This window comes from Plasmodium berghei (assembly GCF_900002375.2).
Source record: "Plasmodium berghei ANKA genome assembly, chromosome: 12".
Classification (NCBI taxonomy): Eukaryota; Apicomplexa; class Aconoidasida; order Haemosporida; family Plasmodiidae; genus Plasmodium; species Plasmodium berghei.
In genome coordinates, this window is record NC_036170.2 from 1,151,155 (window position 1) to 1,170,771 (window position 19,617).

At 22.1% G+C, this 19,617-nt stretch overlaps 5 protein-coding genes across 5 annotated transcripts; 2 read left to right on the plus strand and 3 right to left on the minus strand.

Moving 5' to 3' along the window:
* Window positions 1-422: 422 nt before the first annotated feature.
* Window positions 423-866, plus strand: PBANKA_1229700 (conserved Plasmodium protein, unknown function; the record flags this gene model as incomplete). The annotated part of the gene is made up of 1 exon (XM_034566371.1): window positions 423-866. One exon carries the CDS (start codon window positions 423-425, stop codon window positions 864-866), a length of 444 nt encoding a protein of 147 aa, XP_034422975.1.
* Window positions 867-1,220: 354 nt separating this feature from the next.
* Window positions 1,221-2,411, minus strand: PBANKA_1229800 (enoyl-acyl carrier reductase; the record flags this gene model as incomplete). Its single annotated transcript, XM_034566372.1, has 1 exon — window positions 1,221-2,411. One exon carries the CDS (start codon window positions 2,409-2,411, stop codon window positions 1,221-1,223), a length of 1,191 nt encoding a protein of 396 aa, XP_034422976.1.
* A 1,134-nt stretch (window positions 2,412-3,545) lies between these two features.
* Window positions 3,546-5,841, plus strand: PBANKA_1229900 (conserved protein, unknown function; the record flags this gene model as incomplete). The annotated part of the gene is made up of 9 exons (XM_034566373.1): window positions 3,546-3,746; window positions 3,872-4,098; window positions 4,229-4,259; window positions 4,393-4,562; window positions 4,673-4,814; window positions 4,936-5,018; window positions 5,146-5,317; window positions 5,517-5,684; window positions 5,797-5,841. 9 exons carry the CDS (start codon window positions 3,546-3,548, stop codon window positions 5,839-5,841), a joined length of 1,239 nt encoding a protein of 412 aa, XP_034422977.1.
* A 421-nt stretch (window positions 5,842-6,262) lies between these two features.
* Window positions 6,263-8,302, minus strand: PBANKA_1230000 (GPI-anchored wall transfer protein 1, putative; the record flags this gene model as incomplete). The annotated part of the gene is made up of 1 exon (XM_034566375.1): window positions 6,263-8,302. The coding sequence occupies one exon, from the start codon at window positions 8,300-8,302 to the stop codon at window positions 6,263-6,265; it is 2,040 nt and encodes a 679-aa protein (XP_034422978.1).
* Window positions 8,303-8,938: 636 nt separating this feature from the next.
* Window positions 8,939-18,096, minus strand: PBANKA_1230100 (ribonuclease, putative; the record flags this gene model as incomplete). The annotated part of the gene is made up of 9 exons (XM_034566376.1): window positions 8,939-9,025; window positions 9,185-9,244; window positions 9,361-9,408; window positions 9,491-9,547; window positions 9,665-9,729; window positions 9,829-9,880; window positions 10,031-10,108; window positions 10,238-14,164; window positions 14,317-18,096. The coding sequence occupies 9 exons, from the start codon at window positions 18,094-18,096 to the stop codon at window positions 8,939-8,941; spliced, it is 8,154 nt and encodes a 2,717-aa protein (XP_034422979.1).
* Between the last annotated feature and the right edge of the window lie 1,521 nt (window positions 18,097-19,617).

Here is a 19,617-nt window from a genome sequence, read left to right on the forward strand (position 1 = left end):
TAATATTGATAATTTTTTTCATTAAAAAGAACAAAAAAAAAAAAAAAAAAAAATATTGAAATGCCGCTATTTTTAAATTTCCACTTTTTTACTAGCATAATTTACCATTATGCCGTATAATATATACTTTCGATTTTTGGCTTTTGCATAAAAATAAATATTTCATACATACATATATATGCATAGTATATATATAAATTTATTATCGCCATATTTTTTGCAATTTTACTATTTTAAACTTTCTCATTTCCAATTAACTGCATTTTTTTGTTTCTCTTTTTATTTTTCTTATAAACAATTAAATGGCAATGTTGCTCATTTTTAGCAGCAAAGTGAGACATAACAGAAAAGAAGTTTTAAAAAAAAAAAAAAATTAAATATAATCAAGGGGAAGGAAGTTCAAAAGAAAGATACAGAACAATATGAAGGGAAAACAAAAAAAAAATGACGAAATTGACAATTCCCTGTTTACTGTTTCTCGTTATATTCCTGATGGCGAATTTAATGAAAATGATTTTACAAAAGTGGTAGAAAAGAAAAAAGAAGAAAATGAAGTCGAATATGCAAAAAAAAAAGAAAAGGAAAAGGAAGAAAATGTTAATAAAACTACCAAAAACAATTTTACAAATGTAAATAATTTAGATATGATTGATGAACAAACATGGTTTAATAATTTAATAAAAAAGACTGATCAACAAAATCCTAGTGAAAATTCATATGAATCAGAATATGATGAAAATATTATTATAAACTCAGATAATATTTTTAAAAATATATATCCTTTTTTTAAAACAGAAGAAGACCCTAATTATTTTATTGAGAAAAAGGAGTTGCACAAATTTATAAAGCAAAACCGGTTAAATTGAAATACACACATATATGTGTTCATGTTTTTGTATTCACAATTTCGCTATGCTCGGAAATGAGTAGAGTATTTTCTTCTGTTTCCTTATTTTTATTTATTTTATTTTTGTATAAAATATATGAAAAAATGGCATTTGTGCATTCATATTCATGTAAATATGTATATTAAAATTTTTTTTAAAATATAAAAAATGTATATGCAACATTTGCATTGTTAATAATAAAATAGCTTTAAATTCGCTTAACAATAAAATTGTCTATAACCCTGTTACTATAACATTTAGCCACACTATCTTATGACATGTACATGTGCATGTGGATATATGAATAGAGTGAGAAAGAGAATGAAAGGATTATTATGAGTCCGAAGATTGAAATAAATCATCAGGCCCAAACATAATATTCAATCCGTTATCCACATATATTGTTTGACCAGTAACTGCACTACTTTCTTTTGATAAAAGAAATGAAGCAACAGATCCAACATCAGTAGATAGTAATTTTTTTTTTAAGGGTGCATATTTTTCTGAATAATCAATTGCATAATCAATAAATGAGTAATTTTGTTTATCAGTTTCACCTGAACTGTTCATATTATTTTTTTGATTATTATTAAATTTATTAATAGCAGTAGCTGCTCGAGATTTAAGTGGTCCTGCACTAATAGTATTAATTCTTATGTTATATTTTCTACCTAAATAATAAGCTAACACTCTTGTATCAGATTCTAATGCAGCTTTTGCACTTGACATACCACCACCATATCCAGGTACAACTTTTTGGCTAGCTTGATATGTTAATGAAACAACACTTCCTCCTGAATTCATAAATTTACAAAAATGTTTACATAAAGATATTAAAGAATAAGAACTTTTACTAATAGCATCTAAATATCCATCTCGACTTGTGTCTAATAAACTTTTTTGTACTTCTCTTCCATTAGCTAATGAATGCACAAGCATTGATATTTTTCCATATTTATTATAAATTAAATTAGCTACTTCTTCAATACTATAATTTTTTAAATTATTATATCTCTTATTATTTTTTGTATCTTCATCTATATCATCATAATTATCAAATCCAGCATCAAGTGGTAAAACATCGAGTATTTGCATTCGTTTGGAATTATCATTATTAATTATCATATCTTTGTCGAATTTTCCAGATTCTAAATTTTTTATAAATATGTTATAAACAGGGGGCCATACTCCAAAAATTACTTTTACATTTCTTTTACTAAGCTCTTTGGCTATACCCCAACCATACCCATTTGAATCTCCTACCCCTGCAATAAAACAAATTTCATTTTCATTTTCATTTTTATTTTTTATATTATCGATTTTATCATTTTGATTGCTTTCAACATTTATTCTTAAATTATTTTCATTTTTCTTTTTTCTTAAAATTTTATTTTTCCAATAATTTTCTTTATTCATTCGTAAGGACGAGAATGTTTTTTTCTCATATCCATTGTTAGTGAAACATGTTATCTTCAAATAGTTAAATATTAAGATAGTTAAGAAAACTATTAGCTTTTTATACATTTTTTAAATGAATATATTCAATAAAAATTCTATTAACAATAATATTGTTTACTATTTTCGAGTTTAACAAAAATGTGTTGTAATAATAAAAAAAGTATAACATATCTTGCAGAACAAAATGCAATACAACTATAAAAAATTAGGAAAATTCAAAAAAAAAAATATTTTTATGAAAAAAATGTATATTTTTGCAGTTTGGTAATTATGTGTATTTATAGAAAATATATATATGTATACATGTGTGTTACGAACATTTATTTTTTCTTTTTTTTCCTTATCTTTTGGATATACCCATGATCTCACATTATTTCCACTAATTACCGAATATTATATTATTTATGCAAAATAAAAATGCGAATCAATAACCATTTCTTTATATTATTCAAATGAAATATGTTCTACAATCAAATATGAAGCTACTACAATGATTTATGTTTCCATCATGATTTTTTATCGCAATTATTTTTAGATAAATCTCCATTTTATTTTGTTATATGTTTATAATTTTTTTTATATTTTAATTTAACCATTTAGTAATTGTAAGCATTATACACATTAATATATGGACATCACATGTTGGTCTCTACAAATTATTATTTGACGAATATAAATATATATAAGGAAATATTCAAAATATTAACATAAAAAATTATTAATATTTTTTGCATTAACCTATAATAAAACATGCAGCATATGCAAAAAACTTAACTGGAAAAAAGGAAATAAAAGAAAAAATGTTGTGATATATATACATATGTATAAACAAAAATAATGTAACAATCTGAAGTATATACACATATTTATTTTATTTACAATAATATGAAAGCGAAAAATATATACTTATTATTTTATTATACATAATTGCACTAATAAAAATTGACGCACATTGTTATTTTATTTGTTTTAAATATATCAGGGTATGTTAAATTTTTAAAAAACATATTTTATTTGGCTTTTATATGACAATGATAAATTTCGTGTATGTCTTTTGTTCTAATTATCATTAGTATATACACAAAATGTAAGTATATATTTTGTCTTATTAATATAATAATAAAAAAAATAATATAAAAATAATAATACACCACCTTATTTGTATTTTTCTTCTGAACAGTACAGAAATAAAAAAAAAATATGGAAGCTAAAAAAAAAAAAATTATAAACAAAGGCATTTGCGCTCCTACAAATAAAATATCAAATATTTTGTTAAAGACAAAATATGGCGAAAAATATCCAAAGACCTTATCAGAGGAGTATGCCCAAAATTTAAATTTACAAGGCCCCCAAAATAATTTAGAGCATAACCAAGCTTATGATAATGCTATAGATTTAAAAGTAGGTGTTTAATAATTTATTTCACATTATTTTATAAATATAAAATACATATATTTTTTTTTATTATTTGTAATAATATCTTTTATATACTAATTATATTTATATATTGGTTTATCCCTTCCAAGTTAAAAACACTTATCAAGCATTTATATAATCTAAAATCCAAATTGGAACATGAAAAAAAAATACAAAAAGGAAACAAAAAAAATATTTTACTCAATGAAATAAATATCCAAAAGGACGAACAAATAAATATTAACAGTCATAAAAAAAAGCGTCCCATAAAAAATGATGGTCTAAAAATCGCTGGGAATGTTACTCCAAATAATAAATTATATGAACAGTACATAAAGTAAAAACAATTGAAATAACTTAAAACTAAAGCCTGCATAGTTATGCACAAATCCACATATATATATATATATATATATTATGAATGCGCTATATCATAAATATGTTTTTTCACAATTTTCCAATTTCAGTGGGGAATCAGTTAAAAATGTAATTCCGCAAGTAATTATAAAAAAAAATTAATAAATAAGCTCCATAAAATATATATACATATATAAAACATGTGTGTATAAACCTAATGTATGTTTATATTTTTCGACTTAATACTCATTTATGTATCTTAACTCTGTTGTAGCTAATAAAGGCAATCGAAATTTATAAAAACAAAAATATAGAAGAACAAAGAAGTAAAACATGTATTATTGAAAAATATGAAAATATGTTAAGGAATATTAAAAAAAGACACATAAAAGAGATCAATGAAATAAAAAATTATATACTTATGGATGTTGATTTTTTAATACAGTAAGAAAAAAAAAAAATTATATTTGGCTATTTTTTTTATTATGGCTAGTTGTATTGAAACAAATCACATAATACAAATAATTTTTTTTCACATTTCTCTATTTTAATAGAAAATACAGAAATGTATCATTTGAATTGTTACAAATTAGTAAAGATAAGGAAAATGAAAAAGTTCGTGAAAAAAATAAAATTACTGAAATATGTGTTAATGCGTGTAAAAGATTCGAGGAGGATGTAAATAAAAAAGCCAAGGTTAAAATTTTAATTTTTTGAAAAGCACAGATATAAATATGTGAAATATAGAAATACATAATTGTAGAATACTAAAAATTACATTGTAGCTAATGTAATATTTCTTTGTCTGAATTTTTAGGACTTTGTTGAAATACACACATCCCAAATCAGCAAATCAATAAACAATATTAATAAGGAGAATGATAATTTACAAAAAAAAATGTAACTTTGATATATTTAAATATTTAGTATATATATAGGCATAGTAATATTAATTTATGTATTTGTTTTTTTTTTAAATGGTATGCAAATATTAATGCAAATATACTACGCTCTTTCATATTTTTAGAATTTCCTTGAAAAAAAAAAATGAAGAGGAGATAAATATAAATCAAAAAAAAAACCTTGAAATATTTCAAAATCAAATAAATGATGAACGTGAAATTAATGAAGAACTTAGAAATCAAATTTTGTTCGAAAAGATCCAACAAAATGATTTTATGAAAAATTTATATTCTAGTGTAAAAATAAAAAATAAATAAAATATTATATAATAAACTAAATAAATAATACTAAAAAAATTATATATTTAATTATACTTAATATATTATAGATTAAGAGTGACTGTTATTTATTCCAATTGTGAAAATTTTGCATTTTTTTCACGATATATAAATATGTTCATTTTTTTATTTGCTCAATTTGTTGTTCCTAATTTAGGTTGATTCTCAAATAAAAAACTATGAAGAAAATATTATAAAAATATTTCATGATATACTACTTGAATATAATATTAATATTGACATTTCTACATTGTCTGAAAATATAAATAAAGCCATGGATGTGCGTTACAAAAATGGAAACGCAAACAATTACATTATCACCGAGGTAAAAATTATTTATTCATTAGGTTTTCTGATATGCTTTTTGAAATGAAAATTGTTATTTTGTTTTACACTTCAATAAATAAATTAGCACGATTTTTTTTTTTTTTTCCCAGGAACATGACCAGACAAATGGAAAATATTCCTTCGCCCCGTCATAATAATAACTTAAAAGGGAAAATAACACATTATGTTATTGTTTGTTTTGTTAATTAAAAAAAATGAAATTGGTTATAGCTTTTTTCGAATTTTTCACATATGGAACATTATAAAAAAGACTAAACATGATAATATATATATATATGTGTGTAATTTTATTTTGTTAATTTGAATATCAGTTATAAATAGGAATTTTCACAAGCCATTGTCATCTCATATATTGTCTATATTGTCATTGAAATATTTATTATATTAATTTATTTTTATTTTATGATAATTATTTGCCTTATTACGTATATATTTTTTTATTGTCTATTACCCATGGCTATTTGATAATATTGTCAAATGCAATAAGACTAGAATATGTGTAATAGTTCTATTGTTTGATATAATATTGTTTTCAAATTTAATAAACTTTTTGTTTTAAGTTTTTCTTCGTGAATATATTGGCAAAAAATTTGCAAAAATTAAAAAAAATAAAGAATATAAGATTAAAATAAATATGGCTAAAACAAGAGGATATAATAAAGACTGAAATAAAATGTTAAATATTCCTAAAGTAATATTACAAAATAAAAATATTGTTAAAGTATTAGAATTAATTTTATCTAAAATATTTATATTTATTTGTTCTGTTATTATTTGCTCTATGATATAACTCAAACTAGCCATAAACATACTAATAGATGATATTATAAATATGTAGTTAGCATTACATAAAACTCGAACACTATATTTTTCATACTTGTTTAGCGTCCAATGTAATATATAAAAAATAAAAGCAAAAAAAAATAGTTTTATATTTAAGTATATACTATAATACTTGTCTTTTGAAAATCTTAAATCGTTGCAAATTTTATTATTAAAGACCGATTTTTCATGCAAATTTTCTTTATTTTTTTTTTCAATTTCACAATTTTTTACAATATTTTGCATCGCTTTTTTTTCTTGTTCTTCACTATAATCAACAATAAATATGTTCCAAAACGAATAAGAAAATGTATACAAATTAATTGATCCTATAAGATTAAATATTCCTTCTTTATTTGCTTCGAAAAATGTGTTTCTCTCCTCTTTTAATAATATATAACTATGTATATCAAATATGTGTATAAATAACTCATATATAGCAATTGAAATACAGCTAAAAATAAAAATTCGTTTTTTTTTGTTTTTTAATATATTAAATATTATATTTGTTATAATTAGTAAAAAAAATAAGGTTAAGAAAAAATTCCAGTGTATTCCATATTCTGTTATGCTATAGTTATAATTAAAAAATGTTATAGCGAAAAATCGACCAATCCCCAAAATAAACAAAGTAAAATATTTTATGATAAATTTAAGAATATCATTATTTTTTTGTATGTATTTAACTGCCCTTTCATTTGTTATATTATCTTCATCATATTGTTTACTCCCACTATTTATATCTACTTTTTTATCTTTTTTTTTGTAGCTATATGCGCTGGTCGTTATACATGCGCCTATTCCTAAATCCATCAAAGTGTTTCCATAGTAAGCTGATTTTTTAAAATGTTTTGGAAAAAAAAAAAAATCAACAGCAAATATACACAAACATGTAATACACATGTTTATAACTCGTGTATGTATTAAACAGTTGTATGTATTATCTGATTTTCGCTTATTTTCCATAAAATCAACTTTTGAAGGGTGTACTTTATCATCTGCTTTTAACTTATTTTTATTTTTCCATTTGTGTGTAAATGCATAAAATAGGAAATAAAAAAATATATACAGTGATATCACATTAGTTATGGTAAAATAAAAAAATAAAAATAAGTATATAATTGAAGGTATTAATATTATGAACAATGTCATGATAATTTCCCATTTTCTTAATATAGGGAAAATTATAAATAAACTTTTTTCTATATATATACATAATGAAAAAAATAATAATAATAAATATATATAATAAGTATTTAATACAATATCATTACTATGATTTACCATATTTTTTATTTTGTTATATTCAATTGTATTTAATTTATATACACAACTATCATTTTTTAATAAATTTAAATAGTTACTAACTTTATTTGATTCATTAATTCGTATTTTCTCAATTTCTTTAGTTTTTACAATTTCATATAAAAAATATATTTCTTTTTCATTAATATTTATACCCTTAAATTTATATCTATCATCATTATTATTTTTAGAAATGTCTACTATATTTAACTCTCCTTTTCCTTTTTTTTCAAAATATGATTTATATTTTTGAGATAATTGAAAAAATATTTGAGAAACTTCATGTAAATGCTTGTCATTATACAATGCTTCTATTTCATTATTCATATTTTTATTATAATATGTAAATAAATAGTTATTGTTGTTTGCATTTTTATTTATTTCATGCATGTAAAACACTGGATCTAATATATGTGTTACATTCAAAGGGCAACTAAAAAGATAACTAATTAAATTAATTTTTTTCATTGTCTCTCTTATTTTGCTTAATCATCTCGCTGTATTTTGTCCTTTAGACCACGACGATACAGAACTATAGGTTTTATATTTTGCTATTCAAAACGATTTTGTTTTTACAAGCATGCTCTATTATCACATTTAAAATGGTAATGAGTTTCACAGAATGTGTATATCTTCAAAAATAAAAAATGAAAAATGAAAAATAAAAAATGAAAAATGAAAAATAAAAAATGAAAAATAAAAAATGTACGAACAACGAGATATGGAACTTAAAACTAAATGAAAGCTCCAAAAACGGTGTAAAAATAAAATAAATAGTAACCAAACAAATACTTGTGTGCAAACTAGTTAAAAAACAAATTTTATGAAAAAAAATGATTTTATTAAAAACAAAATGGAACTTTTATTCATCTTGGGTACACTAAGTAAATGTGAATATTTTTGTAATTATATTTCGGAAATGATAATAAACAAATAAAGCAAGCGAAATAAAGAAATAAAATAAAAAAAATAAAAAATTTTCGTATAATTTTCGTATAATTTTCATACAATTTTCGCTATTTCCCCATCCCTATATTTTATAAACTTTATATATAGGTGCATTCATTCTTATATGCTCATTTTGACTATTCGTATATTTTTTTTTTATTTATTTGAAAAAGCAACGGCCAAGAAAAACGAAGGTGGCATTGAATTCAACGGGAAAAGATATAAGGGGATATAATCGAATCGCTATAAAAAATAAAATAGCAAAAAAAAATGTAGCAAAGTATTATAGTATACACACGAGTGCATCTCAAAATCCATAAGTCATAAATAAAAAAATGTAGTATTTTACAATGTAACAGTTTACTGATGTAATTATAAAATGAAATATCGTTTTTTTAATACCTTATACACTTTTCGCACTTTTACTGTTTTTGCATCTTGCTTATAAACTATAAGTGTGAACTAAAAAAGAAAGGGAAAAAATGTGACAAGGTAATTATATATTATTATTATAAAATATATGCAAATACGCAGTAATTAGACGATTTTAACTCCTTGATTTTCTTATTTGTACTTACCTCTTCTTTGTTTACATTTGCTTGAATAGTATAGTTGCACAAATATTTCTGGAAAAAAAAATGCAAAAATATTTTAACATCCACATGCACATACAGTTTTAAAAAAATAAAAAATTTTAATTTAATCTACCAAATGCGCCTTGTTTATTTTGTGATGATGTTTGTCAGTTCCCGTAAAAAATAAAGTCTAAAAAAAAAAAGTTGGGATATAATTTCAAAATTGAGAATAAGAGGATTGTAATTTTTTTGTTTTCAATTTGATCATTCGCATTTATTAAAATTGTGATTCTAGTTTTTATTTTACATTTTCAAAAGAAAAGGATTTGAAAAATATCGAGGCTCGGTCTTTTTGTATATCCATAATTATTCCTACAAAAAAAGGAATTATAGTTTTATTATAAATATTATTCAAGTTTTATATACACATGCAATATACCTATAATTATTACTATGAGATAATATTTGTACCTCGATTATATCCAGGGGTTTCGTGTTTTTGTAAGTACAAACAAAGAAATGCCTAGACAAAAAGATGAAAAAAAATGGAAAACGCGAACAATATATCTAAAACGCTTTTCAAAAACTCATACAATTTCTATGAAATATTATTATAAACCATCAAACAGATATACACATGCATTGAATAATGAATTAATTAAATTTTTTTTACAATTTCGCAATCCATTTGTGCTTTCTTTGACCTTGCCTTACATTTGTTACAATTTTCACAAATGTTTTCAATTATACCCTAAGAAATAATAAAAAAAAAATTATAATAAAATAAGTGACCCAATATAAACAAGGGAGAATAAGCAATTCAACAAATGGTACAAAAATAAAAAAATTCATAAAAATTCATATTATTATGCAAACTCACCACATTAGGTGTTTCGACAATACTCAGAATTTCCTGACTTGTACATAATTTTTCTTTTAATTGATTTTCATCATTAATAATTCTTTTAATAATACGATGGACAAGAATATCTGGATATCTTCTAATAGGAGATGTAAAATGAGTATATAAAAGAAAAGACAAAGCATAATGGTATGTACTCATATCATTATCTTTTATATATTTATATGTATGATATTCGGCTCGAACCATTTTTTTTTTAACAAATGCACAAACAGTTTCAAAAATACTTGTTTTTTCTTTATTTTTTTTAAAATTATTTTTTTTTTCATCTAAAAATTGTAATATATGTGCTAAACTATTAACTTTAAAATATATTCCATGTTTTTTTAATAATTCAATTATATCAGAAACATTAAGAGAATCACTTGAATTATGGGACCGAAAAATAGATACATCTCGATACTTACTAAAATATTGACGTATTGCTACTAATTTATTAGCACTTAACATTAATTCTTCAATCATATAATTTGCAAATGTATTTTTTTTTTTTACTATTCCTAATGGACTACAAGAATTTGATAATACAAAATTTATTTTATCATTATTAAATAACAATGATCCATTTTTTCTTCTAATACTTCGTGCACCTTTAGTTATTTTATACATATCATATAACATTTTTGTAATATTAATTATCTCTTTTTGTGATAATTTATGTTTTTTATTGTTTAGATTTTTGAATATTTTTATAATTCCTTCTATTCCTTTTCTTACTTGTTCATTTTCTAAAACTTTTTCATTTATTCTATTTCGGTCTGATTTTCTCATGACGATACCCCCATTTTTTTTCTTGACATTTGTTTCTTCTTCAAAGTTAAAACTCGAGCTATACATTTCCTTTCCTTTATTTTCGATGATAATATCGCTTTCAAAAGGTGTTTCTAAATCCTTTTGTTTATTATTATTATTATTATTATTATTATTATTATTATTATTATTATTATTAGTAGTAGTAGTAGTAGTAGTAGTAGTAGTAGTAGTAGTAGTATTATGATTCTTGTCAATTATCATATTTGTAATTGAGGAAGGAGAAAAGGGTAAATCTTTTTCGCTATCTGAATCTACATCTACAACACTTTGATTCTTTTTTTTGGAATAAAAATGGAGATTTAAAAACCTTTTATAAAGGCTATTACTTTTTTTCTCATTATTATTGGTATCTTTTTTTTTCGTTGTTTGTTTTTCATTATTATCACAGTTTGTAGATGTTTTATCCAAATAATTTTTTTTTTTTTCATTAAAATCGAACAAATTAATATCATCATTACTACTACTATTTTTAATAAATTCCTCATTATGCTCATTTTTTACAAGTCTATTATCATTTTCCATTTTAGAAAAATTACTTACAATACTACCAACTTTTCTAACTTCTACGGGATCTTGAGAAATTTTATCAGATTGTTCACGATTTGTATTTCTCGAAAAAAATGCATCTTTTTCGTCTTTTTTCAATTTATTTATTATTTTTTTTAATTGCACATAACCACTAACAATTGAATGAACTTCTTCATAAGTAAATTTTACTTTGCTTTCTATTACAGTTTCTTTAATAAAAAAAGTGTTGTGGTCGATTTTTCCAGAATTATCCATATAAAAAAATACTGATAAACATAAACGATTGTTTATAGGATCTAAACTACATAAATTTTCACTCAATATTCTTGATAACATTGGAAAGCATGTATGTGTTAAATATATCGTCATGGCTCTGTTACGAGCATCTATATCAAGGGATGTGCTTTCTTTAACAAAGAATGATACATCAGTTATATGCACACCTACTTCATATAAATTATATTTTCTCCATTTTTCAGAATTCATACTTTTAATTATATCATCTATTGTTATATATTTTTTACATTTTGCACAATAATTGTCAGTATCTTTATATAATTCTGATCCAATATCTTTATTTCGATTTTGTTTGAAAATGTAGGCATATTTATTTTTTCCTTTTCCTTTTTTACTATCATTATTATTCCCATCGTTATTTGAGATATTAGATAAACATTCAATGTTTTTACTATGCATAGATGTGTTATAAAATTTCAAACCTTTCCCAACTGTATTTACTTTTCCTATTTCAAAATTTTCTTCATTCATTCCGATATCATTAATACTACTTTGGCTAGTATCATCATTCCATCGACTTGTTGCATTGGAAAAAAATTCATTATTTGAGATTTTCTTAACACCAATAATTTGAGTGCTAATTTTATTCGTATTCCAATCTTTATTTACAGTATTATTTAAATAAGAAAAATCATTATTTCCATCTTTAACAAACAAATTAAAATCATTTTTTTTATCAAAAAATTCACCATTTTCACTTTCGTTACTATTATTTCCCTGATTAGACGAAATGTCCAAAAATGATTTTTCAAATTTTTCTTTGTAAATATTTTTTTCTTTATTATTATATTTCTTCAATTTTTGAATATTAAAATTGTCATCCATATTATTTAAATTTTTATTTTTTTCTTCTTGTATAGTAATAGATTTGTTTTTTTTAGTAAACTGACTGTACTCATCGAGATTTTCTTCATTATTACTGTTGCTTCTAGAATTGTTATTAAGGTTTTTTATGTTTCTAACTTGTTTGAAATCATTATTCATCATTGTTTTATCAAATTTGTTGGTATTAAAATTAACAAATTTCTTATTTGTTTTACAATTATCATATATGATTGTTTCTATATCAGTATTGGATGCTATACCCGTATTATTTTGGATTTTTTTTTTTTCTGTTTTCTTTAGTTTTTTTTTCTTATGAGAATCTTCTCCATTTTTTCTTTTTAACATTTTTTCATTTTTTATACTAGCATAATAATCTTCATCATTAGTAAAGCCTTTTCTCTCTATGACCATTTTTTTATATTTTTCAATTTGTTGTTTTCTTGTTAAATTTTTCTCTATTCCTTCTATTTGCCTGGTTACTTTATCATCTACATAGTTGTCTATTTCGAATACCTTTTGATTCTCATTAGCATTTGTTATTTTTTCTTTCATAAAATTTTCATGTTTAATATTTTCAATTTCTTTAATATATTCATTTTGTTTTAATTTCGAAAAAAATTCTTTATCGTTGTTTACAAAAAGGGATAAATTTTGTTCTAAAAGTGTTTCATCAATTTCTCCATTATGGCACATTAAATTATGCATAATTTTAATATAATAATTTGAATTCATAATAATTTTTTTGTTAATTTTACAAATATTAATAGCATCATCTAAATCTTTAGCTGTTTCTGGATCAATGGTAAATACACATTCTTGTCTTAGATCCATTCTTTTTTTTAATTCGTCTGTTATTATATTTATATAATTATCTTTATTTTTTAAATCTTTTAAATACTGATCCTCTAATGCATCTTTTAAATTAAAATTTAAACTATGATTTAATAATATTGCATTTTGCATATTATGGAAAATATCATTTTGCCCTAAAATTTCAATAATTTTTCCTTCTGGAAATTTTTCAGTAGGACTCCATTGAAAAATTTTTATATATATCAATTGATTACTTATATCATCAATATTATATTTTTTCATAAATTCCTTAATATGGTTATTTCGAACTTGAATTAATGGAATGTTTTTTTTAAATGGAATAGCCACATTATATTTTCTATCTTTTACTTTATCTCGAAATATGCATACATATTGTATAGTTGATCCATAGTGTTCTTCAATATATACAACTTTTCCAGTAATTTTATTAGATTTAACTATATCTTTATTATCATTTATATTTTTTAATTTTACAACAACAGCATCTCCATCAATTGCTCTGTTCAAATCTTCTTTTGATTCTATGTGAATTTTTTCTTCTTCGTGAATGATATACCCGTATTCTAATTTTCGAATGTTTATTATGCCCTGCACGATGTTAAAAAAAAGGAAATAGTATAAATGTAATGAAAAATTACAAAAAAAATATCAAGTTTAACAAAATTGTAAAATTTGTGTGATTGACACCTTAGAATAAAATATATGGCTCACAAAAAAAAAATAAACTTAAAAACACATACCCGAATATATTTCTTGCTGATGATACCCTTGATAGCTTTTTCTTGAGTTATATACTCATCATATATACACATTTTCCTATTCAACAATTTCTTTTTCTCTTCATTTGATCCAATGTCAATAAAATTGTAGTCACTATTTTTTAGTTTGTCTTTAGAATTTTTTTTTTTTTTTTTTTTCTTTTTTAATAATGCATCGCTTTGAGTATTATCTACTTTTTTTTTAATGGTTTCTTCTTTTTCTTTATCGGTTCCTTTTTTTTCTTTAGCGGTTTCTTCTTTTTTCTTTTCCTTTTTCTTTTCTTTTTTCATTTGTTCCCTTTTAAGTCTTTTTTTTTCTTCACGTGATTCTTTTTTCTTCTTTTTTATATCATCTTTTCTTTTCCTTTTCCGTTCCTTTTTCTTTTTTTTCCCTTTTTCTTTCTTCTTTTTATATTTTTTTTCGATAATAACATCTTTTCTTTTTTCATTTTCATTCTCATTTATTACTTCAACTTTGGTAATATTTTGATCCATGTGTATACTTTTAACTACATTTGAAAATTGCTCGTTCATATCATAAATCGCATCATATATATTATAATTGTAAACTACGCTATCACCACTTTCTGTTGAGCTTCCACTTATTTTGTCATTTTCGTCATTTAAAATATATTCATTATTATTATAAACATGTTTTTCCTTTGTTTCTTTGGATTCTTTTTTATTTTTTGTTTTATTTTTACTTTTTTTTTCTTTTCCCTTTTCCTTTTCTATCTCTATATTTTTTTTCAAACTTAAATCTTCATCCTGATTAACTTTATCATATTTCATTTCGCTAATCTTAACACTCGCCGCAGTAGTATTATCACTACTTACTTTGTTAGTAAATAATATTGGTTCTAATTTTTTGCTATCATTAAACATTTCTAATGTTTGACTTATTTCTAAGTTTGTTTTTTCTTTTGCTAAATTTATTATTTCATTTGTAAGTTGGCTACATAAATCGGCTTTGTTATAATTTTCATAATAATTGTATAAATTTCCTTTTTTATCTTTTTTTATACTTTCATCAGAGTTGGGTTTGTTACAATTATCAGAATTCGTTTTTTTTCCTTTTACATTTTTATTGCAATGGTTCATATATTCTTGAAAATAATTTTTTTTTTTTTTTTTATCATTTTCATTTTTAAATAATAAGTCGTTATCTTCACTTTTGCTCAATTCGATATCTTCTCTTTTAATACTGTCATCTAAACTATGCATAGTTTCTGTTTTCATATAAAAATTTAAGCTATCTAAAATGCCACCTCCCTTTTTATTTCCCATTTGATTTTTATATAATTCGATCTTTGTATCATGCTCTATTAAATTATTAGTTTCTAATAATTTCTTAGAATCATCATTTTTCTTTTTTTTTTGGAAGTTAATTTGACCATCCTGTAAGCATAATAATTCATTAGGAGTTATAGATTTTTTGTTTGAATCATTATTAAGAATTTCCACGTCTTTTATTTCTTTATTTCCCTTCTTTGATTTTTTTTTCTTTTTCTTTTTTATTATATCTTTTAACTCGTTAAATTCAACCAAATCAGGTTGGGATACAGATATATTTATTCCCGATACATTATTATCAACTCCTTGATCTTTTAATTTTCTATTATCATTATTTAATGTATATATAGATTTATCATTTTGTTTTACACTAAACTTTTTATCAGTCATCATTATAAAAAGTTTTTCAAATTCTATGTTTATAGTATTTAAAATAATATTTAATTTCCCTTTATCATTTTCATTCATATTTTTTTCAAAATCAGTATTAGAATTTATTAATTTAATAAATTTATATGCATTTTCTTTAAATTTTTCTAATTCACTTTTTCCTTTTACATTGGAAATTTCTTCTGTAAAATTGGGAATTAAAAGCTTTTCGATTTTGCGATTTGTATCCTTATTTTCATTTCCTATTAATATATTGGTTTGAGAAAAATTATTATATTCATTCATTTCCTTTTTGTCATTCATCATAATATTACTATTATTCCCATCTTTAATATTTTTAGAGGTATGATTTTTATTTATTTTCAACGATTTTGTCTTTTCTTCTAATTGAGTATTATTTTGATATGTTGAAATTCCTTCAATCGAATTTTGGGACCAAACATGACTATCTTCTGTTTTATACATTTCATTTGAAATGCCTTCTAAATTTTTGTGAATATTATTTTTATCTAGACTTACGGATTTCAACATGTTTATATTTACATTCGAATTTTCATTAAATTGCAACAATAACTTAATATTACTTCCAATTGATTCAATAGATTTTTTTAAGCTACTAATTTCTAAATCTCTCTTCTTAAATTTATTATCTATAATTTTCAAAATTTCTAAACTACTATAATTATTTTTTATTTCCGCTTTTTCATCGAGTGGTGAATTTCTTATATTTGAACATATATTTGTTTTTTCTTTCTTAGTATTCAATGTTTTTAGATTATATAAAATAGTATCTTCATTCTCATTTTTGTTTTCTTTGAATTCGTATGTTTCGTCTTCTTTTGTGTTTTCTTTGGTATTATTTATAAAGCTAATGGTATCTTTATTTTCATCTCCTTTGTCTTTTTTTATTTTTTTTTTATTTTTTTTGCCTTTATTATCCTCTTTCTTCATTACATTTTCATCATCAGAAGATTGATTCATATATTTGTACAAAATTTGCTTAACAAATACATCCATAGTTTTATATTTTTTATAAGCATTTGTATTTTCATCATTTTTCTTTAGCAAATATGTACATAATACTTCTATACATCTTAGGTATTCAAATTGAGTTATTTCAAACTCTTTATGAAAATTTTCTTTATTAAAATCTTCAGGTAATATTTTACATATTTGCACTAAAGCGTTTTCAATGGTTTTTATTTTTTGTCGAGAAAAAACATAATCCCTGAATGATTCAACCTTTTTATTAGTAATAATAGTGCTTTCTAAATTGTTAATATCAACATTTTTAACTAGAAATGATTCTACAGTAAGAATGTTTATTTTTTTTTTTGCTTTTCTTATAATATATCTTATCATACTTGAACTGACAAAATTTACAAATCCATTTTCAAAATATTTCCTTATAATATTCTTAATTTTATTTTTTGTTATGATAATGTTCAAAATTTTAACGAGAACTTCTGTTTCCTCATTTTCTTTGTGTTTCTTATCATTTCCGTGTTTTATAATTTCACCTTTTTCATTTTCTTCGTATGTTTCATAACTTTCTGCACTTTCATCGCTGCTTTTTGTTTCATCTTTTACAAAAGGTAGTAATTTAGCTTTTTTTTTTTTTTTTTTTTTTTTTTTTTTTATCTCATATTCATTATGTAAAAGTTTTGAATCATTGTGTATCTCTTCATCGAGGGGACTATTTTTTCGCTTTACTTTAGTACTTTTTTTCAAGTCTGGCTGATGTAATTTTTCGTCCATTGTTTGCTCAGATTCGTCATTATCATGATTTCCAAGACCTTTTCCTCCATTTTGTAAAATTAATTCCTTCGCATTCTTAAAATCGTTAGAAATATCATTATTGATAACTGAACACAATTGCTTATCTTTTTTTAGGGTGTTTCCTTTTTCTTCCAAAAAACCTTCTGGTGATAGCTTTTCATCTTGAATTTTCTTTAAAATTTGTTTTTCTTTCGCGTAAATTTTAGCGATTTTATATTTAAAAGAGCCATAAGAAAATTCTTTAACACCCTTTTGGTTTTTTAACTTTTTATGTAACATACCTTTTTTTTTTGATTTCATACTATATAATCATTATGTTTCTTTAACTTATAAGATAAAAAAACAAAATGAAAATGAGCGAAAATAAATAAACAAAAAAATAGTAAAACAAAAACAATTGAATGGTTGATTTATTTTTATTTTCTGTTTTTTATAAAGTATCTACTTTGTGTTATGTATGTATTACTTTTTTATGATATTATTATTATTTTTTATTTAAAAAAAATTATTATTATTTTATTAATATTTTTTTATTTAAAAAATTTCAATATTGATTTTATTATTATTTTTATTATAATATATTTTTTTGTATTTCCGGTGTACAAATTACAGTTCATATGCTCACAACTTTCATATTCTCATATTTTTCAGTATTTCACATAGCTAACTATTATTATTTTTGTATTATAGTAAAATATTTTTAATATGACATTGAAAAATACAGCGAGTTCTGTATAACTTGATTTGGCAACCCTCATAATAATATTTAATTATTTTGGTACTTTGTTATTTGTGTGTCCCCCTTATTTTATTATATATATATGTTTTTTTTTTTTTTGTATTTTGGCTGTTTATGCTTAAAAATATACAATATGTATAATATTTTATGTCGGTTCAGACAATTTCACAAAGTATTTGGGGGCATACAAATATTGTTAATAAATTTATATAAGAATACAAGAATAAATATTTTGAACGGCAAGATGCGGACAAACAATAGCTATATACGTTCATACATATTTATCCATAAAAAAAAATATATAGCTATATTATATTAAATGAAATTATAACGGGTTTTTAATATTCACAATAATAATCATACATTTTTTTAAGCAATATATTCATAAAAAAAATGTTATATAATTTATATTGTATATATTTTTTTTCATTTTTCTTTTCTTAAACAATGTTATAAAAAGTGTAAACATAATTTATCTGTAGAAAAAATTATTAACCTTACTATCAAACTATTCTTATCCCTTTTTTTTTTATCTCCCTCTTTATAGACATTTATATATTTTTTTTTTCACTAAAATATTCTCCTATATACACTACTCCTATAATCCATATTACATGTATGCCCTTCAATATTTATTAAATATAAAAAATAATTAACAAGCTGTATTTTATGAAATTTAATTCATTACAAAATAAAAGAAAGGTATATCTCTATATGCGAGAAAAAAATAGTAAACCTTAAGAAAAAATATATTATTTTTTTTTTTATGAAAAATATTCCTACATTTTAAATATAAATAATTGAAGGTGCCTGGAAATATGTAGTTTGTGGATCTTCATATACAAAAAAAAATTCAACAAATAATTAATTATACGAATAATGCTATTTATACAATTTCGTAAAAAAATAAAAAAAACAAAATGATACTGCATTTGTTTGCGAGGTGAAAAGTGGAATATTTCAAAGAATTATCAATATTTTATAATGTGGATATGTGTAACGATAATAATTTTTTTTCTATATTTCTACTTTTTTTGTGTAAATAAAAATACTACAAGTCATAACTATAGTTGTATGCTATG